Source organism: Acanthaster planci, linkage group LG02 (genome assembly GCF_054643075.1).
Source record: "Acanthaster planci isolate LZ-2023a linkage group LG02, COTS_SCS, whole genome shotgun sequence".
Classification (NCBI taxonomy): Eukaryota; Metazoa; Echinodermata; class Asteroidea; order Valvatida; family Acanthasteridae; genus Acanthaster; species Acanthaster planci.
Genome location: NC_141778.1, coordinates 18,987,843 through 19,013,118, shown reverse-complemented (window position 1 = coordinate 19,013,118; position 25,276 = coordinate 18,987,843). Strand labels below are relative to the sequence as shown.

General features: G+C 38.5%; 1 protein-coding gene across 1 annotated transcript; it reads right to left on the bottom strand.

Moving 5' to 3' along the window:
- Positions 1-1,581: 1,581 nt before the first annotated feature.
- stard10 (StAR related lipid transfer domain containing 10) lies at positions 1,582-23,198 on the bottom strand. The gene is made up of 6 exons (XM_022235932.2): positions 22,644-23,198; positions 15,362-15,509; positions 12,250-12,353; positions 9,434-9,551; positions 8,708-8,760; positions 1,582-7,713 (listed from the first exon to the last, which is right to left on the bottom strand). The coding sequence occupies exons 1-6, from the start codon at positions 22,803-22,805 to the stop codon at positions 7,489-7,491; spliced, it is 810 nt and encodes a 269-aa protein (XP_022091624.2). The 5' UTR covers positions 22,806-23,198; the 3' UTR covers positions 1,582-7,488.
- Between the last annotated feature and the right edge of the window lie 2,078 nt (positions 23,199-25,276).

The window sequence follows — 25,276 nt, the reverse complement described above, 5'->3', positions numbered from 1 at the left end:
AATTTTAATATTTTTAAGCTTTGTTGATCAGAACAAAGGTTCACATGGAATAAACATCAAATTTATCCAGTTTCTCAACTTCAATGTGGATGATTCTGAAATTTATAATTGGTCTAGAGACATAAAAAAAATGCTTGTACCCCTATCTGCAAGGCATATTACATAACTACTAATGAAATGCAAAACAAACGAAGAGCTTCCAGTACTGGGAGCGTGGCGATCGCAATTAATATCTGATTGAAAGTTAACCCCCTTGCCAGGGAACAGCTGGCCATGCGTATCATTTTACAATTCTTTAGCCAGCTCAAATCAATTATGCAAATGAGGTAACCCAGGCCATTACCCATAAACTGTGAACCTATTGATTCTGTTCTCCGGTTTAGATTGGTGTGTTTCTACGGTAAACACTGTTATTCTGTGACAGTTGCTGAAAGAGAAAGGACTCAAGGTGGCAAATGGTTTGTACCTGGTGTGACACCCTTCAATGGAATGGTTTTCAAGGACTCTTTTCAAGGAAGGGGGATTCTTAGTTGAATCAATGTAGCAAAACATATACTTTGACATATTTTTATGCTGTTGATAAGCATAATACTTTAAAATGGCCAGTACACCGGCTTGGAGATTAGTGAGACAAAAAAAATTGAGATCCTGTACTATAATGTAAACTGACCTTGGTGCTTTCACACTTCCCCTTAAAGGAGATATAATTTAAAAGACAATATCATATTATTTTCTCAGAGTTATTTTTCTCATGTCACTTGAAACCACATAACACTGCAGGAACAGAAACTACACAAAAACAAACAAACATGTCCAATGACATCATCAAGGAAAACTGTCAATCAAAGCATGAAACCATGTGCCACAGTCAGAGCTGGAGGTCCATCTGTCACACATGGGACACAGAATACACAAGTCTAAACAAATACACACCTATAAAGCATTATAAAGGTTTGTAGTCTTCAGACAGGAAACAAACAGCCACACTCAGGGTGACAGAGCATAAATACCAGCCATCCTCTCAAGGAGGTTATGAACTCTCTATATACAAAAATAACTTATCCGGAACACAGTGTTAACGTCCCAATGTGGCAACCATGCCTCCCCAAAATAGCAACAACTCACAAATTGAAAACAAGGGAGCTGCATGGAGGTGCGAATGTGACGTCATCTGCAGAGCAGGGGAATGCATAGATGACGTACGTACATGCACAACTGATGACGGAAACACCACACTGAGTGTTACATATAGTCATCAATGATGCTACCGGTATACAGAAAAACAGAATGAGGGAGGTTAGGGTGTAAGGTTGCTATACTGGTAGCCTCCAGGGTAAACAGAGTAAGTCAGGATTCACAAAAACCTACCTGTGCCTTTTTCTAGAAACTTTAAAATAAATAGCAGTTTCGTAACATGTTTCTTTAGTACTTTTTTGATTTTTAAAGCATTTCCTGAAGAACAACAATGAAAATCAAATGCATGACATTTAAAAACTCCTAGTCACACAACAAACAAAAATACATATGAAATGTTTGTTCAACGAAATGCTTTTAAAAAGTATTGAGAGTCACTAAATGAGGTTTTTGCAAAAATTGATAAATTTTATTTTTTTTCTTTCATCATTTTATACAAAGTTCAACAGTTTGCAGAATATATGAGGAAAAATTGAATTTGCATAATAGAAAATGGGAAAGAAATTAACAGTGAACCATGATGAACCATCTCTCAATGAACTGAATGCTTATAATTATAATTATTGCTTAATTTGGGTGCAGAATACACATTTGCTTTGATCTGAATAACTCAGTACCATCCTAAAGTGTTGCACACAAATTACTTTGTTACAAGTGAGGTTATATAGATGCAACAGAAACATAATTTTTGTAGGTTATTTTTTCGGGGGGGGGATACTTCTCTCAGGCACTTGAATTAGCATTTTAACTTTTCTTGAATACTGATGGTAAAAATGTCATCTTTTGTGATTGTTTTTTAATGATAAGGAACCATTTCCAAACAATATCCTGTGCCCTGTGCAATCACCTGGCACAAGGCCATCCCAGAATACATTATGTGTAACCTTGTACAGCAAAACATGGTTGTCACAGCAACATGCACACTGAAGGTGTAACGCTCAACCAAACTACTTGGAATAATTTGAGTCTATCAAAGTCCATCATGGTTCACTCTTTACAAAATTACAACGATACCTTGCTCATAAATATCACATACTATCTACACTTCTTGCCACATGTACAGTATCTATTTGTATGAGAATCAAGGCCTTGTGCATATCATTGCATACAGAAGGCACAGAAACGATATCGTACTGCAACAAACATGTAAATCCAGGCAGATTGAAATGCTAGTTATTACATGTATGGCAGATGGCGTATTCAAAGCGTAGTTACAATAGACAACAGTTTTACCAGATGTGATAGCATCGCAGGAGTAAGGAAAACGATGCTTAAATTGTAAAGCATATACGGTGGAAATTATTCTACTTTAAATACTAATGCTAGGGCGTGAAATAATGAATAAAAGGGCACCCATCCCATGAACAATTTAAGATAAAGTTTAGCTTAGACAGTAGACCGTGTGTTTTCTGATAAGCTTACCACCTGGAAATTCATACTTCAATACCACAGAAAGTACTTGATAAGGAAGAGACACGGAAAAAAATACTCAAATTATGCAGGCTCTTAACAATTAATATATGACCCGCTCTGCAAAAAAGGGTAATAAGTCCCACAATTCCAAAATATGTTATGGCCTGTTCTATTTGGAGAGGGCAAAATGTCTTCAAAAATGTGATTTTGTATTTTTCCTCTATCAGCTTATATGACATTAGTGTTTTCAGAATTTGTGACAACAAACATGGATACTGATGAATAAAGATGAAAATTGATTATTCAGTAGGAAATCCTACATAGCATTGGGTTTCCAAGCACTACACATTAGGAGCTTTTTCTCGAAAAGTGCTTTTATTGAATCTGAATATACAAATGTCAAAACATCTCTTGAACGCAGTGCACTACAGGGGTCATTCATGTATCAAATTGTAGCTTTTGATGTACTCAATCCAGCCATATCAAAAACTGATAACCTGAACCTGGCGATTTATTACCCATTTTCCTAGAGCTGGTCACATGTCAATAATATAGGAGGGGTCAGATTAAAAAAAAACACACTGTTCAGTTTCAGATGTCAAACTGAATTATCTGAATGAAAAAGATGATTTTCTCTTGCAAAGTCATTAGCGTACTGTATGACTCTATTTCAAGTATAGCATAAAAGTATATATGATAACTGGATTCTGTAGTGCAGCCTTGCGTGCCAAACATGTTCATAAAATTATCCAAACATGTTTTAGCAGCCATCCCTACATCTGACATGGCTGAGTGCTCATGGCAGTTCATTACGGCCCCGATCAGTCCTGGCACACTGATGACTGGATATGCACTACCAAGCACTCAGCTCAAGTTTTATATTAGCTAATGTAACTGATCTGGATGTGAAGGCAAATATTGCACTTTCATTAGTGATACCACTTAATTTGTCTTGATACTATCCGGGTGTGACTGCCTTGTAAGTCATCTCCCTCGTAAATGACATTGTGAGTAGGTTTGTCTTATGGTGTTGCGACAATTTCACAGCTAAACACATGTAAAGTTGTGTCAGCACATAGCTATGTGCATGTTTTGTACAACAGAATAATTAACTTGACAATGATTCATTAAAAAACAGGAATTACGCGCCTCAAACTAGAGTTAAAATCATTCACGTGCTATTTTCTGAACTGAAGGAGGACTTGTCAAGAATTTCAATGAACAGGGTAGTGAAACACACCCCAAACAAGGGGAAAGCCACAGTTTGGTGACTTTTCCTCTTCATGAAAACAGAACACCAACTGATCACTGGCACAGCAGCCATTTTGGAGGCACCTTCTTCAATAGGAAAACCCTCCATGACGGTTGACAATGCAACGGTTCTAATAACAGAAGTATAAAACCAATCATTCATACCAAGCAAGCTGCATTTGAACAACATGCATTCAGTTAAAAATAAGTGATAAGTAGGAAGAGAAAATTACATTATGGAAATAAATGCTTTGGTCCCTCAAATACTCTAAAAATCACAACCTTACTCTGAACGGTAACCTCACAAATTTCCTTATGTGATTATATACATCTTGAGGTTAACGTGGTGAAATTTCAATCATGTTGAAAGCCTTGAAACCTATTAATGCAAAAAAATAATAATAAACAAAATTTAAAAAGTTAGTTTACTAATGAACCATAGTGTTAGTGCTGAATGCAAATAACCATCTTGGAATGGCTTCTGGAATGTGTACTTTTTCAAAGTTAACAACAAAAACAATATTCAGAACAAACAGGTTTATTTTGTCAAGCAGCAGCCCAAAAGGAAAAATTGCTAATGTCTCATGTACTGGTGTTTGCAGGCCCACTGTAATCTTACGTATTAAAACTTTTACAGGTGGAATCATCCACACGGCCTCAAATATTTCGCCTGTCTCAATCACGTGCAATTCAAACTTCCCAAGTTTATCAATTCTCTGATTAGCTGCACATGTACATGATCACTCTGCAATAAAAAAAGGCAGATGATGAGCAGAATTGTTGTATGTCAAGTTCAGTAACAATCCTTTAGTTGAACTCGCATTCAAATAGTGAATTAAATTCGTGCCTAATGTGTGACGTCACACAGCAGTAATATTTTGTTGTATGTGATGCAACTGTATCATTTTCTCAAGAGAATATTATATATACCTTGTGGATTAAATCGAAATGAAATCCACCCAAGTTGCTTTTCAACTTTCCATAATGCCTTACACGAATATGCACATATGTATCCCTGTCACAGAGTTATTCATATAAATACAGCAAAATCCAATTCCGACAGTCAATCTTGGTGTTTTTTTTTAACAAACTTACTACGGTGTGACCATCACTTTATTAAACCTACACTGAAATCCTCTAGGAACCATCTTCAGCTAATGATAATTGAACTGACATACAAAATGGTCTTCCCACCCACCTGCTCCTTTCCTCCAACATCCAGTGCCTAGTTCATGTACAATCTATGTTCATATTTTAAGTACATGTACAAACAAGGTCTTTTATGTATTACGTGTTATGTATATCATCAGTGTGTCTCTTCATGAAACGTGACGATATATGACTGCCACAGAGAGCTGGACTCGATTGATTTGGGAATGTTCAAAGCAAGAACTGTTCAGGACGTTAATCTAATAAATAAGTATGAAAATAAAAATTACATGTACTGGTACTTGCAGGTACTGCATGATGGTCCAACGTTCATCTTGTATGAATTTGATCCAACACACTTAATACCACTCTCAAGAACCCACGCTTGAAAACACTTTTTGCACAAAATAAATGGTTTCCATATTCATTATTGCTTGGTCTGTTCACCTTTCACAATCCTGTTTATCATGATACTGTACATTTGGCTCAAGGACACTTGAACTTGTGTTCCAATCAAATGACCTATATACATCTTTATAGACCTACCTTGATAATTCAAGGTAACAGGTTAATGAGTAATTTTGATGATTTCCCAAGGTATTCTGGGGAGATATTGAAAGCCACAAACACGATACATCTACATTTACTTTCATGGAGTTTATTTTAAATTCTTAGTCAGCATGACCATGACTGCCTGAGAGTTCTGAACTTTTTTCAACAAAAGAAAACATACTGTTCATGACAAGTTCTGAATCCAACATTCATCCCTTTTCGATGTTCACGACAAGTTCTAAATCCAACATTCATCCCATTTCAACAGGTTCCCACAATCTTGAATTGAAATGCAGCGTCTAAAGCTTCTCAGGCGTCCTGTACCAGTTCAGAAGTCTGTCACAGATTTCCTTTGTCCAAAGCTACGCACTGTACACATACCCCTACGCCAGCAGGTGAATTGAATGAGGTATCCTATTACAGATGAGGAACGTTTTCAAAGGAAAGGTTCCAATTTAAGTAGTGTGATTGAGTTTTCAGAGTATACAAATGAACAGAAAATCCATACTGTACTGAGACACAAAATGGCATGCGCCGTAGCCCCTCAACAAATTTGTGGTTTCAGGTTATGCCTTGATGCTATGCCTGAACCCCTGAAAGGAACTTACCAAAATACTCTCCATCTTTTGTGTACTTTCAATGAAGCATTTTCACATGTTTCGCACAAAAATGTCTAGACTCTTCTTGGTCAAGTTTGGTCCAACTACTAAACGGATGAACACCACATCTTGTGCAATATCACTGTGGATGACGTAAAGCTATTTCAAGGTTCTAAAAAAAAGCCAGAGCTACACATAAATCCACAGTTTCCAAAAAAGTTGATTCCTTTCTTATCCTAGAATTTTCAATCATCCAACATATAAAGGAAATGTTGCAATACATGTATGTCACGTGCTAAAACATATCACACGTACACATGAATGTATTCCCGAGTTCAAGAATTATAGTAAAATAGTGTATGTATCCATTGGGACTGGTGCTTAAGGCACTACATCATATACTTGTAACTGGCCAGTAACCATTTTTCTGAAATGGTTACGTGGATAACAATAAACTGCAATCCGCTCCGTGTGGGACAAAAGAGGGCATGTTTTTTGGTACTCACTGCATAGGCCCTCCATGAGGTGCGCAAGTCTATGCACATTTGACCCAGAGCACGCTGAGTACGTGTAACTAATTTATTCCGGCATGTATGGTCTTTGTGTACACGCAGAATGCCTGCAAGAACCTGCTTGTAACCACCTGTCTTTCTTTTTGCCAATTGGGGGTGCACTTCTGCTCAAGGCGGATACTTTTGAGAGCACCAACTTAATTGGTCAGATTCCTGTACACCTACGCGTACCCTCTATACAAGCCTAAACAAGAACGCTGGCTAACTTCATGCGCACACTGGCGATGGTACTGTGAACATGTGACCTTGCAACAAAGGTAAGTACAGTTGTCCTTGTGTATATACATAGTGGCTATCGGTTTGCATTTGGGGGGTCAATGCGGAGTACCAGTGACAGTTAGGTTTAGCCAACAGACTTGAAATGAAAAAATCTCGACCGGTAAGGCCCTTAAGCATTCTGCTCATCAAGTAGCTTGGCTAATACATCTATGAGCATCATGTGTCTTAAGCCAACATCTCCTTTCATCCCACTTGATATTCTAGGCACGGGCCTGGCTACACATAAAATACAAGCTACTGACAACTACACATAATTTACTCATTATAAATTTCCACATAGCTACTGATTGGAAGCCTTATTAATTGGCAATTTAAAATTAATTAATTCATTCATTACTTCTCTCAGAATTCCTCTGCAACAGGACGTTAAGTTACCTTTTAAGTATAAAAATACCCCACTAAATTGAAGACACTCGCTCCCCTTTTTTGGTTCAAATTTGGATTGCCTGGAATCAGTAAAAAGCTTCTCTGTGACAGCATCAAAAGTCTCCATCTTGCAAATCATCATCTTTAAAGTCCTCCTCTTTGAGGTCACTCTCATCTAGTGAATTGTCCGAAATGCACTCTTCCTTGCTCAGCAAGTCGTTGGGGTCCAGGGGAGGCAGGGACATCTGTTCTGGGTAGAGCCAGGGCTTGTACCGGGGATCATGTTTGCTCTTCCACTTGGGGTAGTCTCGACAAGCCTGGTGAAGTCTATCAATAACCTGCAAGTTAATACGTGACCAGAATATTTAAACAGTCAAGCGCAAGTGTTGTGTACACTTGACCACTGAGCACAGAAACCAAAAATAATTCATGGAGGTGGGTAAATGTACTCGAACAAACTTACAAAGTCTTGACAACAAATAACAATATATATTGTATCTCATCGAAACAGAACATACGGTACAGGAACTGCATGGTCCCTTTTGAGGATGCAATCAGGATCAATTGACCAGTGAAGGGTTCTGAACTCCTTGGAGTTATTGTGATAGCTGGTGTGATTGGTAGATGTGCACTATTTTTCTATTGCACTGCACTTAGTCAGTCCTGGACAAAATCTCTGACTTAACTTCTCTTATCACAACAATCTTCTGCAACAATGAAAACGAATCAGAATAAAAAATGACCAACTGATTGTGACAGGACTAGCAGGTGCAGTACAACACGAGCTGACAGCACAGCATGATCAAGCCATTACACAGACCATCGATCACACCAACATGAACACTCCCACCAGCTCAAATACGTGTAACATAATGCGTGTGCGTTCCGGTTTGCTCACATGACTGGTGGAACAACTTTTCATCTGAATGAGCATAATTAAGTCTATCCTTTACCCAGGCATTAGTATTCTAGTGCATACCATACTTTTCTCTTTGTTATAGAGAGAGCACTTGTCTAAGGCAACTATTGCAACACCTGCAGTGTACCTTGAGATTTCATTGAATGTACAACACAGGTGTAAAAAGGCACATTCAGGCTTGACAAGAACAGATCCACTGATAAGACTTGAAGGTTTTCATGGTGAAAGAGAACTACATGTATATGCGTAAAACGACTGCAGTTACACCATGGATCAATCTCTTTCTTGAGTATGTGTGGTTCTGAGAAGAGCCGGGGAACCACACATGCTCAAGAAAGAGATTCATCCATGGTGTAACCGCAATCGTTTCACTCAAACAGATCCACTGCAAATGATTGTTAAAATGTACCTACCTTTGGAGCCAAAATGTGAGCTAATTTATTGATAGCCCATGTTGGGATAGAACCTGACAAAAACAACAAAATGAAAAGAACAAATCAATTTTTCATCCTCTACATGCCACAGACGCACACTGCATTCAACCAGTTTCTAACATTCTGACACTTGTTTGGCTCTGCTTCAGGAACTGATGTACATAATTTGGCATCTGAAATCACTGCAACTTGCACAGAGCAACTGCCTTAGTACTTTTTCCTCACCGTGAAAGTGGGTTGGACAAAACAGATTGCTTGAAACTTGAGAGAGGAAGAAGGGAGAGTCAAGACTGAGTGGAAAAGCCATTGTGGAGCTAGTGACACGTGTATTTAGTGGCATCAAGACTACACAAACAATCAAATTAGTATAAAATGAAAGCATCTGGCAGGCTTACTACTAGCAAATAGACAGCATGTAATCACCGACAAAGACTTTCATTAGTATTCATGGGTCAACACTGTCCATGCATTTGCATCACGATGTTCAGTAACTTTAATTAGCATTTTGAAGGTACTGTGAACTTTTCTTTGTGGAGATGTGCCCTTCAACTTTGCAAATTTGCCATATCATTAATTATTCAAGTAATCACAGAGGCTAATACTAATTGAATTGAACGCTAATTTCCAACATATTCTAATAGAAGCAGTGATCACTCCAACAACCAACAAATAATGAAACAAGAACCGCTGCATTCATGATCGTACCTTTGGGATCTGATTTTGTTACATAGGTTATCTCGCAGGCATTGGCTCCTCTTGGTCGTACAAGGTAGCCAGTCAGATATGAGTAACCCCTGATGACGCCTTTCTTGGGTGGTATTTTCTGAAAGTACCAACAATTCTTGTTGAGAATTATACTGATATTGCCATGTACGATGTATAAGTTTTAAATGTCATTCATCACAACCCACATGTGCATGCATGTACAACTGTACACATGTAAATACCACATGTGATACATCAATTAGAAAGCACAATGTTTACAATACACATTTACACTTTGATTTTGATAGATCAAAGTAAATGTAGAATAAACAAATTTACTGAATCATTTTCATTTGAGGCAAATATAAACAAACTAATTTTAAATGGTTTGTTGTATTAACTGGTACTAAATATGAGTTGTGGGTGACAACAGTGTTCTACAGAAATGGTATTATGCACACATGATTTTTCTCAAATATCACAGTCAAAGCACATGTACTGGCATCTAAGATTCTAACCATAAGCATTTGTAAAGAAGCTTTTACGTATACACCTATACCAACATAGAAAATGAGAATCTGTCAAGAATGCAGAGTATATGGACCATTGAGTTATTGACCTCTCTCATCACCAGAAAGTGGGCATCACACCCACACAGCGTATCCCCCAACCACCCACCCGATTCAATAAATACCCAGTGTACACGTATTCTCCAAAGGTCACAACTCCCTCAATCCTATCAATCAAATTGCAACATATGCCTGCACGACACCTCCACATGCCTTGAAGTTGAAAGCTAAATACATCTACGTGTAGTTCCTAGAATCCCTATTGTCTGTGATGGACAAATTCAATGAACAGTGCTGACCTATAACCTCCCACTCACCAAGCCCAAATCCCACCATTCTCCCACATCACTGCCACATCACAAGGATTTGACAAGGACCAAGAGGGAAATTGCGGATTCTGTTGTGCTTATACAAATTGTACATTATCATTCTGCATACTAAAGAGGTGTAGAGATGGAACACTGGACGTCAAGTGCATTTTATTTACCGTTTATAAAATTGTGCATATGCATACTTGTAAAGTTTGGTCACCCTATTCTTCAGAGTTCTAGATTAGTGCAGTGCAGGTCAAAACTTAACTCAGTAGCACTCTGTACATGTGGCAAAAGTCCAAAGTCCAAAGGTTGGGAATATAAAACATTTGGGGCAACTTTAGTTGCAGACAGTGCACTATGCATTCATTTATTGTAACAACCTACATGTACTGATACATGTATGCTACATGTAGATTCATTCTTTTCTAATGTTAATTTGACACTTTCTCAACTTAGAGAAGATGTTCAATGATTACAACTGTAAAGTTACACAACATATATCCCGTATCAGGTGTAAGTAGGCCTACCTCGAAAGACAACATGTCCAATTGCTGCTCTACACACACACACACCTGCCAACAGGACTAAAATATTACATGGAAGGCCAACACTGCTCAAATTGTCTTGGCCAGTCCTCATGACTACACGTTCATTGATGCATAATTATTGTTCTAATTTGGCATGCATAGGAAATAATAGACTTTCAGCAAGGGCACTGGGTCTTTTAGACCAACTCCCATTTGTTCACAGATGAATGCATACTTTCCTGCATTCACCCACACTTCATTAAATGAAGCAGTGGTTGACGGAAAGGTTCCAAGAAGTACACGTTAAAAATGCCACTTTTGTACAACGTCCTCACCAACACACACGTCCTCACCAACACACACGTATTCAGAAATAAAAATGACCACCCCCACAATACCAATACACGTAAACCATTGACATTTTATCTGATGCAGCAGCTGTGATGCTTTTTTTTAACCTGAGCAATACTCAAACAGTGCATTCTGTTGCCAATAAAGAGACACTCAAATTGATAAAATGACTCGCACAATTGTTAATCTTTTAGAAATGGCTTACAAACACCTCAGTTTGGCAAAGGATAAGTGCCATTGTAAAAATTTGATCAAATACAACAACAACAACAACAGAAAAACTGAACAATTATTACTGCTCCATCTCTTATCGGGATTTGTGCAATGGTCCTTCAATAAATTGCACCCGCTTTCATTACGGCGTATCATGGGTGAGGCCACACGGGCATTTACACACTTGCAATTTGGCATTGGAAATATTGCATTTATGCCATTGACGTGGATTGGTATGAATAATGAGCGACCTGACTGCATGCTCCAACGATGAGATACAGTAGGTGCAGGCATATCGGTTTCACAACAGATTTCATGTCTGAATTAGACAATGATGTTGAGATCCAAAGGTTAAACCAAGGCCATCCTGTAACTTTAAACAAGGTGAAGAGTCCCACATTTGTTGATGTACACGTTGGTTTACTGCCAATGTACGGTATGTTTGATTTCAAGGGTTGGTCAGATTTAGTAACGAACAAAATTTTCACTCAGATCATACCAGGAGTGAATGAGAAAAAAATCAAAACAGACAAACAGCATCATCCTAACAACGAAATAACATTTTTGAATTATTTTTAATTAATCACACATCCAACAGCCTCGATTAATATTGTTGACAAAATAACGTTCATTATCTGTTGCCTAGTATCCGGGTACTGGTACATGTACAGTATATTCCATTTACAATTTAACGACAGTGCCTGATACGGTTAAGTCAATACACATGTACACTGCGTACAGATACATGTACCTAACACTGAACACTGCGCTCATGTGTGCATGTGTACAATAGAACACACAGAGACTTGAAATGTTTACTGGAAAACAAGAATGAGCATTACCTTGTGAAAAATGGAATGATTAAAAATGATGTACTCCATGCCTGTGTCTAACCACGTTCTCTGCATCACAAAGTCTCTGTTCTTCAAGGGTGGCGGACACTTCACTGAATATATATAAGAACAGAAAGAGGAGAGGTATCTTAGTTTAAATGAGAAACTTCACTTTTGTCCATATTTCTGTAGTGGTTTTTGTTAAAAGTTTGAATTGAGCCACTTCAAAACTCAGGTCATTCATAAACTAAAGGTGGCTTTTCCCAGGAGTCAGATTGGAATAGTGATTCTCAACTCACCTTCCAAATGTGTGACACAAGTTTGAATCCCTATAAGATTAAAATGAGGACGGTTTTCAATCACCAGTTTAAATCTACAGGGTCTCCCAAGAACTTCTGGGTTTTTGTTCCCTCTGTAAGTTACTGAAAATACGGTACCTTTGTTTCCTGTTCACAGGGTAATTACAATATTTGGATTAGACACTTTGGTGTTTGTTGTTTCACTTTCAAATTAAGGATCCAAAATATTATTTGGATATTTTTGTCTTTTGAAATTTAATATGTCTGACCCTTGACCATAAAGCCAGTTACAGCCAACACTGCAAACTTGAAATTACTCCAGCAACTGTTTCACTTTCTAATGCTCTTAGAGAGTCTTAGCATTAACAATCAAATTATCAGATTACAAAAAAAGAGAGAAACACTGTCCAAACATTAGCGCAGCTGGGTGATTCCACTTTATGTACAGTAATTCCTTCTACTTTATGTGTTTCAGTTACAGATCATAAGGTACATGTATTTGCTAATTTAATTATCATTACATTATCCCTAACTCCTACGAATGACCCCACAAGGGTTAGGGATAATGAAGAGAGATGAAAAGAGTTTAAACCTTTTTAATTCATTGCTTAGTGTATTGTTGCCAAGGGTACACAACTTCATCTGAAACAATAGTTATTTGCTATTTTGGAAAGCTAGACTTCTTCGCATCATTTGACTTTGAGTACCTCTTGAAACGACTTTGACTAATACAAATAACACTGTTGCTATAGCTCGTGATTCAGGAAAGCTTTTGCATAGCGACCACCATCTCTGGAATGCACTGGTTTCTTTGCGCCCTTCTTATCCATTGAGATAAGTGTATTTTGCAAGGCGTCTCTTATGTAACTAAGGAAAAGCTTGCCAGGAATCACGAGGTATAACAAGAGTGTTTTTAGAATTCAAATTGTTATGTTCAAGTGAATTTAAAGAACTCACTGTACCAGATTTTATTCAAATTTAACTCACAAATGGCCTATTGGGTTTGCCTGGTGGAATGGTATATTGTACCGGTATCTGTCATCTCAGGAAATCATTCGTACCATAAAAATGCATTATTTTTAGATTATAAAAGACGGCACCACTGTACCCAGTATTGCTGGTACCACACGTACCTGTGATGAATAAATTTCAACCAGCAGTCTGAGTGAACAACTTTGTGCAGCATACATGTACTTGTCTGATAAAAAAATTATTATCGTATTTCTGATGTGAAACAAAGAGGTGTACTAATTGGTACTGCGGTACAAATAATTTTCATGATTTATTCAGGTGTATGATTTGATTAGCACTTCAAACTGTACAAGGGCAAATGCACATGTACAGTGTACTGGTGTCTCATTAATTTCCCCTGAAACTAATTACATTAACCCTAACACTCCTCAGTCCTCCAACAGGTGAAGGATTGAGGAGTGTAATGGTTATTGGCTTATAATCCTTTGTGAGTGTAATAAGCCTGTTCGATATTCGTTTCTTTTATATGGCGTAATCATGAAAAAATATCGGGATATCCGATATTTTTGTGAGAACGTCTTTTTATATTCATAAAATAAACATGACTGAAATCACTACTATGTCTTGAGAGCCACGTAAAACCGATGTACATGTATATGTATTATCTCTGTCTTTAGACCTCTAATAATGGTGGAAAGCAAATTTCAATATGGAAGTTGTGGATCACATCAGATAATATCAGATCAGATCAGATCAGATATCATATCATATATCATATCATATATCATGTCATATCATATCATATCATATCTCCTATCATGGCACCGTATGGAAAAAGCCATGTCCACGCATATAATAGCGGTAAAGTTTGCTCTATGAGACAACCCCCAATATGGACAGAACGCATGCGTGTTACTAGAGAGGTTTCTAAGTATTGATGCCCTCACCTCATTTCTAAGTCGGCATTTCTACCGGTAAGTCGTTATTCATTTCTCATAAGTTAGCATGTTTCACTCGGTCCATTTTCTACAAGACCACAAAAAATCCTTCATGTAAGTCGGCATCGGTTTTCTTGGCCATGGTAGCCAAGAAGCGTTAAGTGAAAAGCCCCACATTGCTTGAATGATGTCAGGTGGTTGAGCACATCAATACCAGAGACCCCTCTAGTGCTACATGCATGTGCTCTGTCCATTTTGGGGGTCGCCTTATTGAACGAACTTAACCACTGCTCACATACGTGAACTAGTCATGACTAGTTTGTGTGACTATCTAAAGTCCCAAGCAAGAGAGCTGACTTAGCCAGAGTTTACTGTGCAATACATTACATGTGAGCACGGTCTGTTGACCCTTGCAGCTGCAGGGGGCCAACAGTGACTTTGTGGTTTGAGGTTTTCAGTATTCGTGTGGCCCAAATGCAGTAATGCAGGGCTCAACACGTGGTGCATTGACTTTCCTACGTGCATGTACAGTACATCGTTCGGAGCTTACCGGTATCGTGACTAGTTTTTTGCATATCGATTTACACAATATCCCGATAGGAGTTTTTACAAATGATACGATATCAACATCACGCTGAAATATCGTGAAATATCGTCATATCGAACAGGCTTAGAGTGTATATGTACCTCAATGATAGATAAGTATTGCTGCAGGTGGCAATGAAGTTCACTGAAATTGTTACATTTCCCAAAGTGGCTACCGAGTGGCTTCCATTTTTAGACTCATTATTAATAATTAATGCTGCAGCTGTACATTGGCTTGTCACCAAAGTATCAAGACCAACACAGCCAACATTGCACACAAGAGGAAATGAAAGCGATTCCTTAGCAGTAAGAGTTAACGACACTTACTTTGATAATAACTGATGTCATTGGTCCAGTTGACTTTGCACAATTCAAAACCTTCGACCATGGTGCGGTCCCACTTTTTCCTGTACACGGCATCATGGAGCACATCGTACGCTGTTGCTGCACTCACATCGTGCAGTGTTTTGTAAACCTGCCACAGAGGAAATTACAATGTGAGAAAAGAAAACTGCAACAGAGTTGCTGTATACTGCTAACTTTGAAATCTATTAAGATCCAACAGGAGAAAATCTTGTGTTGAACTACATGTATGTTGATCTGAGCAATAAACATATTTCATTCTAGCTCTTAATTTCTATGCTCACACAACGGGATTCACATAAATTATCTTCTAAATACAGCTTGAAGCAAAAAATGAAATGACCGGAAGGTAGGATAGAACTGTAAAGCCGTGTTTGAAGTTTGAACTGGACTTTTTTAGCCAAACTTACCAAGACGATGATTACTTTTCCCATTTTAAGTCCAGTGTGGACATCGCAAGAAATTATCCTCTCGGTTACTTTTACTGAGCCACTTGGTCATTTTACCAGCAAACTTCTGCAAAATTTTCCTGTATTGAAAGTTCAAGTGCGGACAGTGATCATATTTGACCATTTTTTTATTTGACCACTGGCTCAGTAAAACTCACAGGAAAAAAGTCCAGTGCAAACATGGCTTAAGAAAAATTTTGTATAACTGAGCTAAAAATACATCTACACTGTAAATATTTCTCAAGCAACAAGGACTACAATGCATATACATATGTATGCACCTTATACCAGTACCTGTATGTTTATCAATTGAAACAATCACAACACATGCACTTGCTTAACAAAGCGATAAATTATGTAAATACATGTACATGTAGATGAGGTTCTGCATGCCCAACTAATGTACCAGGTACATGTCCATATTCATGTACATTGTCTAAACTTCATACACATGAATTTACTGCAGTTGCTAAAGTTTAGCCAATCTACAATACTTTCCACGTCCATGTACATATCAGGAAGGTGGGATGATGTGGGATTCCGCTGTTTAATATTTAATTTTTATGTCCTCATCAAGGCTTACAGACTATGTCAATAGAAACCATCAATAGCTAGCAGCCAGGCACCACTAGTTACTTCAGACAAAGGAAGTGAACTAAGCTTTAAAATCCATAATCTGTCTGTGAAAGGCTAAAAGCTCTTCTGATATGCGTTAATGCACATCACACCAGCATGAAGGTACCGGTATCAGGCATGATGTAGTATCTAATTATACTGCACTATGCATGTACATGAAAACTGTACAGTTGCACATGCACATGTACATGTGTTTGAACATTTCACAAAATCTTAAATTCAGTGGATACAGTACATGTGTGTCAGAATTTATCAAAACATTCAAAACAAAATATGTAAACATTAGTATTAGAGCCAAACTTGTGAGAAGGGAAAAAAGACATTACCAAAAAGGAAAGTACAGGACACTCCTAGGGCCTGCAATGGAATTTCAGAGAATGAGAGTAAAAAAAGGGACCGATTCTGTATTTGCACAGCAATATGCCAACACAATAAAGTTCATGAACTTGACTGAGAGTAAGACTGAATAGTCATGGTTATAATGATCTGTGTTGATCTTTGGGAGAATGAAAGTGTGCCTTTCAGGGCACATTATCATACTGGCCCCCCCCTGCTGCTGCTGCAAAAGCTGATTGTGGCTTCAACCACATAAATTTCTTTTCAAAAATCTCATTATTTTATTTTAAAAAATGGCTTTTTCTGCTTTACATGTACAAGTAACTTCAACTACTGTCCAAAGACATTGGAAAGAGACTATCCACTTAATATTAACTGCATCTGGCCATTTAAAATTTACAGATCTCTAAACCTCTCTCATTGCTGCAGAAAAAGTACATGTATACTGTACAGTACAGTCCATGTACATGTACGAACATGCATCAAACCATTTCAGTTTCTGATGTATCACAAAATGTAACATAAAACTTGTTTTATGATACACGTATCTGAATAACATTTGCAACTACTGTACCCCTGGTTTTTTTGGAGAGTTTGATTCTGCTAGTAGGCCTACATTCCGGATATAATATTAAGAAATCATATCTATAAGATACATGTATTTTATTGCCCTTCATATAGACAACTGATATACAAGTAGCGAATAGTAATAGTTTGAAATCAATTCCGGTGATATTTCTAGTTCATATAACTAAGGTCAGATGTAACAGGGTCACAAAAATGTCACACTTTTGGACCCCTAATTTCTGGAATTACATTGTACCCATGCATCAAATGTTACCTGTTAAACTATTTAAAATGCTTTAATTTTAATAAATCTTGAAATGTTTATGATGTGGGGGAAAAAAACCTGGTGTGGTAGGTTTTTCATACTACTATTTGCCCAGTACATCAAACCCATTTTGTGATCAACTACGTACAGATCTGCAGTTTATGTTTACTAGATTACACCCAGTGGTAATGCACCGTACATGTTCATGTTCACGTATGATGATATTAACCAAAAATAGTTTTTCTCACATATATCACATGTAAATACATGTACAGTACCTTAGTGATAGCTATTGTGAAATGTACATATATGATGACCCTAGGTATAGTACAATAAACTGTGCATATAAGCTGTTACAAGTGTTCATAAAGCACATTTGATTTATCTTTAATCATATACGTATGTGTACAGTTCTGCTGACATAAAAAGTAATGGGGAATTTATGGCTTGTTTAGAATACAAAAAATGTTGAATGCAATCCTTGCATGACATGCACGTACAAATGACCTTTGTCAAAAGCAGAGTGGTAGCTTTCTATGATTTGGTTTTAAGTTCCCACCTGTAGCAAACATGCACAGAATTGAGGGCTTAATCAGAGAAGACAGCTTATACTGAAAATAAAAATCAAATGTAAATTTAGCAATAACTTCAGCAATGTGCAAAACAGTCACAACACTATTGACATTAGGATCACATGCTAAACAATATTCATGAACATACTTCTGTCCCAGTGTCAGTCTGGAAGCAGACCAACCTCGCAATGAGAAAAGAGCTGGACCATACAAGTACACGTACCCACTCTTATCCACAAACTTGAAATTCAGGCTGCATCTGAATCTCTTGTCTGGAGCTAGGTCTAGGTCTTCACTCCATTGGAAATTATCGGTTTCAGACTTATCAGCATATGGAGATGCACAGACAATAGACCTAGCCGTAGCTCTGGCAGCCTTTTTCGGACACAGCCTTTGTTCCATCTACATGCACATGTACATCTACTGGTACATTTGTACATTGAGCTATGTACATGTGTGATTCAGTTTTTCAACCAATCTCTCCTCCCACTTGTCACAGTTGCCCCACCTACATGTACATGTCATTAATGGGGCCTGCCAATAAACTTAAGGGACAAAATCCCCACCCTAGGGGCAACTTCATGTGACATTTGCTGGCATACATTTACATGGGGGATGCTTTTCCATCTGTACATGTACATGTAGCATATCTAACAATGGGAAACATGCTCTGTAATTGACCCAAATTCCATACTGCATATGATATAGGGTTCAAGAAGTACATGTATCACATTAGAACAATTGGGGCTGTGTGGGAAGGAACAGGTGTACGTAGATGTACGTAACTGGGATCTTGTATGCACTAGACAAATCCTGTGAACATAGCCCTAGTCATTGCTTAGTCAATGGATGTACATGTAAGTATTGTGATAATTATTGTATGGACCCCCATGGCAGTCATTCTGTTCAATGCCCAACAAAATGTTTCCACCATTAAATGGGGCTATCAACAATATCCAGTGAAACATTGCTGGATTCGTCTCTGTCATCAATGTACAATAAGCCTACATGTTCCGTATGTGCAACTGATTTCACCAAGTAACGAGCTCAAACTTTTGCCCCCCCAAACTGACAAACTTTCTTTACCCACAAGTCCAACAATTACTTAAACATCCCTACGACATTACAGCCTGATTACTACATGTACCTACTTTCTTCTCAAACTGTTCACAAACAATTTTGTCTATGTCATACATAGTTACAATCAATGCTACCATACATATAAATGCAATAACACCTACACTGATAAGTGAAATGAACCTCGTGGTACATATATCAGATTGACACAGAGTACTAGTACTCCCAAATCCTAGACCCTGGCATAAGTTAGTCGTACTTGGTTAACGCTGGGATGTACCGGTACATGTCCACATACATGTACATGTACGTGTACGTATACATGTAGCTGGAATTTCTCCAGCAGACCTCTATTATTAGTGTCCCATACTATGCATCCATGCATGGATACGACTCCAGATTACCATTCACAGAAAATTCATCATTATCCCAAAATATGAATGAAAGTTACATGTGCACTGATGACCATTTTCCCATACACTCACACGGACAGACATTAGTCTGAATGGCAGACACATCATGGAATGGAGCGAAGTGACTATTTCACTTCCTTTTGAGTGGGGTTGACAAATTTTGAATTGTTTAAAAGCAAGCAGTCAACATACTGATAAAAGTTCAGCATAATTTCAGTGTGTCATAAAAAGGACCAAAAATAATCTGGGCAGTAGATAAGTGATCATGAATCGGTGCTGATTTGCTTTTTGTGGCATGGCAAATAAACATGCGCAGTCTTTTGGGGACTTCTAAGACATTTTACTGTGACAAATCTTCATCTGGTTCCATTTTTTTGCATTTTCATTTCATTCTTTTAAAACTTCTTGATTAAAGGATGTGTACCAAGCTCCCCTTCACACAACTGTAAGATTGAGGAGTCATTGGGAAGATGCTGCTAGAGAACATTAAATTCTCACCAACTTGGCAAAAAAATGCGGTATGTCATAATGTAGCACCCATCCCGAGGGGGAAGGGGTAGATTTCAAACTTTGCAAAGTGGACGAGAATACAGATGCACAATTTATACATATATGTGGCAGAGCTGTACCAAAAGGTTTTTTATGACTACATGCACATGTACAGTGTATGTACCGGTAGTTGTGCTGCTCATCCAAGAATGGTTTGTCACACAATTACTTCATCTAAAATTGAACTTACACCAAAAAAGACAGAAAATACTGAAATGAACTGGGTTAATTTCACAGATGACAACAAACGTCAATTCTGAAATCGGGAATCAAGAAACCCTAATCCCAGAGTATTGAAACAAACTTATCTGATTTTAAGAGGAAATTAAACCTGCAAAACCAATCTTGCCTCTTATATTATAATGAGTAACCATGCACTGTCTGTTCTCTTCATTTCTAGAAAACGTGGTAAGAAATTAACCCCCTACAGATATTATAACTTTCAGACTGTTTAACAATTTCTCTAAGCCAAGTAACAAATAATCATGATTTCATGCTCTCCTGGGCCACTCCAGGCCTATTCTACCCTGCACCTAGGGTTCTGACCTATGCCATGCCACATTCCATGGGCCTGGTGGTGAGCCAGACAAGTGGAAAACCAGTTACACAGGATCTCAACTGCCTCCCCTGTCTAGCACAAATTTAACAGCCAAGGCTACAAGGAATGCAATGTCTTTTAGCACAATGTACGAGGCAATACAGCCTTTTGTGAAATAATCGCTACTGCCAAAAGTTTTCAAAGATCTGTAGATAAAGGTACATGTAAATAAAGTGAAGCTACGCACAGAAAATATAATGGTTATTATACATTTAAAATACTGGAATACAATAGAAGTATTACAGATAAAATATTTCCATAGTCAACATTACACAGCTACCAAAGCTCTTCATGTGTTTTGACCCTGAAGAGGGAATCATTACTTCATCATCAGTTATTCTAATGCAAATTCTTTTCTCTGTCATATACACTATACCGTCTGCTTCTGACTATTTATCAAACTCCCATCAATAGTTCCTTTTATTATACTTTAGTGAAAATCTTAGAACTTGCTGTTCCCGCGAAACAAACAGTTGGCTTTTGTGGAGCATTAGCAATATAATGAATCAATACAATGAAATCTAAAATGTGGGAAATGAAATGTGGAACATAACTGTAAAGTGGATGAGAATACAGATGCACAATTTATATGTGGCTGAGCTGTATGGAAAGGTTTATTACGATTAAGTAGTTGTGCTGCTCATCAAAGAATGATTTGTGACCAGCACAGCATTGGGAACTTATTGTCAGTTGCTGTGTGCCTTAGTCAATCAGACTATTACCATGGTAATAGTCACTGCCCATATGACCAGCTGTACAGGCCAAATGTGGGTCGGTAGGGATAAGGAAAATTTTTTTTATGGGGGGGGGAATAACTTTATGGAACTTCCAACTCTTGACTCTCTGAGGGGCGCTACATATGGAAAGGGGGCCCTTCGGTACTGCAACAAGCTCAACGAGGGTACACTTATATACATATACATTGTGGGCACATGGTGGCAAGTGGACTCTATTAATGAGGCCCTCTTATTAGTGATAATACCTGACAGTCCCTGAGTTTAGTCTTAAACCTTTGACCTGTTGCAGCCTCCCTTATGGTTGAAGGACAGTGATTTCACTCCACCAGGGTTCTTGGTTACCCCCAGAACTGTGGGATTTGTCACCTAGTGCACTCCTACATGTATATGGGGTTTGTGAGCCCAACAGTTCTGCCTGGGGTACACATGGTTCTGAATTTCTTGGTATGTAAGAAAATTTGAAGCAATTTTTCTGTGCTGGTGGGTGGGCAAAGAATATTGATGAATATTTTCAGAACTCCTTCCCCTCTAAATTTGCCTGGTAATGATCCGGTATCCGTGTCAAACACTACTTGGTTGTGAACAGACTTAGTAGGGCCTAAATCCACAATAAATAACTGTGGAAAGAGTTCCATATACAGATGCCACTTGCCACCCCGTGCACAAACCCTATGACGGTATGAGACTGGTCTGAAAAACTGTGTTTTCTAAGGAAACAACTTCATATTTTCTCTAAATTGAATTTTCTGGACGTTTTTGCTTTCTGATGGCTAAAGGTCACAGTAGCCTGTAGGGAATAATTACTGGCGTCCGTATATGGAACTCTCCCATATAACTGTGCCTAACACCCCCAGAACTGTGGGGTCTGACATCCACTACGCTCCCACAAAGTGGACGTTGGACCCCACAATTGTAGGGGTAGGCCTATATGTGCCTAATACATGTAACTTGAGTGGAAGATTTCCTACCTCCAAGGACTAACTAAGCCTATCGAGTACAGTCTGAAAAGCCTAGCCTAGGCCTACACAGGTTTAACTGAATACAAACCTTCAGAAGTCGTATTCTTGTATCTGTGTCAACGCTGCTTTGCAACCATACTTTAATCCCGTTCTTATCATACTTCTTGCACCATCCCTCTACGCCATCTGCCAGCCGACGAAACGCCTTGAAATCCTCGTCGTCTGCGACACGAACTGCGCCGATATCCATACGAACTCGCGCGTGATGAACGGGTGAAATGTGTCAAGACTCCAAGTCCAACCAAGACCAAAACTGGCGAAGTTTCAACACAAAAAAAATGAATACTGTCCACTGTATAAGGCTTTGAAGTTAGTTCGAGCAGCAAGCAGAAGAAATGCAGAGACTACTTCCACACAAAGGATCAGGGTTCAAGTATAATGCTCTGTACATTTGTCATCACAATGTACGGAAAATTTATAAAAGGGTTGTCGGTAGCATTCCACGTACATATGTACACGTCAAATCACTTATCAGCCAGCTGATGATAGCATGTGTCATATATACAGTACATGTACAAATGTACATGCACACATGTACTGTACGAGATGGTGGGCGATTACGCTGGCAACTAGAACTAATGTAAATGCCGGCAGAATTTCGCAGTCAGGTGCTTCACAGACGAATAAAATTGACCAGTGTTTCTCATGACCCATTCAGGATTTACGACGTGTGCATTTTGATGACTCTCTGTGATAGCGCCGCCACACTGGGCTTGCACCTGCAATTTTAAAAAAGTACAAGTGCATAGACGCGATTTTCCAAAATTTTCACATCATGTGCATCCCCAACTTTTCGATCGGGGAGATGGGCTATTGAATCATGCTCCCCACACTTTTTCGCGATGAGAAAATAATCATAGCCGATTGTGAAGAATTTTTCAGACTTCCCGTCAACCAAAATGTAATCGGTATCACTCAAAAAGGGAGAACTATTGAAAAAGTCATAAATACGCCCTTTTGGTGTAAGATTCTGAATAATACAGATCTACATCTGTATGATGAACGTAACCCCCTATACAGTGTAAAAATATGGTGTCCCCCCCCCCCCCATTTCCATGGCCAGGCAAGTTACCCCCCCCCCCCCCCCCCCCCCCCCCCCATTACCGGCACAAATTTACACCCCTGAATCATGGGTATTTGGGGGGGCATGATTTAATTTATGGCTTGATGTTCTGGATCAAAAACCAATACAATCAGTGATGCAAATTTGTTATTAACCTTGATTATTCAACCTTAATGTATTTGCGTCTTGGCGAGTTTGGCGGGGTGAATAAAATCGGTGACCCGGCGAAAAAAAGTTACAATAAACAACCCAATTTCCCACCTTGTCTATCTTGACTACTAGCACTTTTTTAAATATTTTGGGTATCAACGACTGTTTACTGCACTGGAACAAGAACTAAAATTATCATCTTGGCATGCATCTTGAGAGGTTAGCATTCTGCACAAAGTCACAATATCGACAGTGTTGTTTATTTTGTTATACTTTGTAATCAAAAGTTAAAACAACAATGGTTGTTCCATCTTTAAAAAGCAAGGGGTCTGGGCGCACTCGGTATTAATGGAAGAGCACCCATAACAGAGGTGAACCCGATGATCGAACACACGAGCAGGACTGTTTTAGTGATCTATCTTTGAATTTGTTAAATGTCTCGTTGAAACCCCCCCAAAAAAGTTAAAATGGGGAAAAGGAAAAGTACCCCCCCCCCATTTTTTTTTCAAATGGAAGAGGGCCGCCGAGTGCGTCCCCGTGTCCGAAAATAGGCCGCTTCCAGAATTACAGACACGTACATTGTCAGCGTGAGAAAGCTCAGACCTAGCTCTGAAAAAACAAGCGCAACCACACAATTGTGCACAAAAATAAGACTAAGGACAGTTACCTAGATGCATCCTCCTGAGAACAGTCACATTCGCGATGGGTGCACCCTCGTATTTAGGCCAGAAATATGTCTCAAAAATGTCTCAAAAATTCATTGGTCACCCCCCTCCCCGAAAATTGAAAGGAAAATGAAAGAGGATATGTGGAACATCATTTTTCTGTGCAGCCTGAACACCTGTGAGAGTTGTGAGTATTTTTTAAATATTTGTGAATTATGGGGATTTATCACTGCTGTCTATGGGAATTTACTTCTAGTGGTGCACCCCGATGAGCGGAACGCGGGTGCGCCCTCTTTAACTGCGACTGGCAAATTAATTTTAGTCGCAAAAGAGGTCGCCCTTTTATGTCAGAAAATTGACGGACTATGATGAAACTATGGGGAAAATGAAAGTTAAGATAACTGAAAATCCCACCGGTCATCGCATACTGGTGTTGTGGTGAGATAATGAAGGATACTACTCCCCGAGTAAGCCTCCAATCACAGCGTATCACTTGAAACAAAACTCTCACAATTTCATCCACAAAGAGACACCGAATGAATCTGACGAATCTGAACCAAGCGAATCTGACGTCACGAAAAATCTGCAGCGAAATTTCGCTCGAGTTGAAATGTATTCAATTTTTACGAATTTGCAACATAAATGTTTGATCTGACGTCACAAATTTGCGTTCGTAGTCGCTTTCGTGTGAAGTATGAACCGACCATAACATCTTTCGGGCCAAAAGCCAATTTAGTATTATCAACTGAGAACCACTGCGGTTATTTATCTCAACATCCTGCA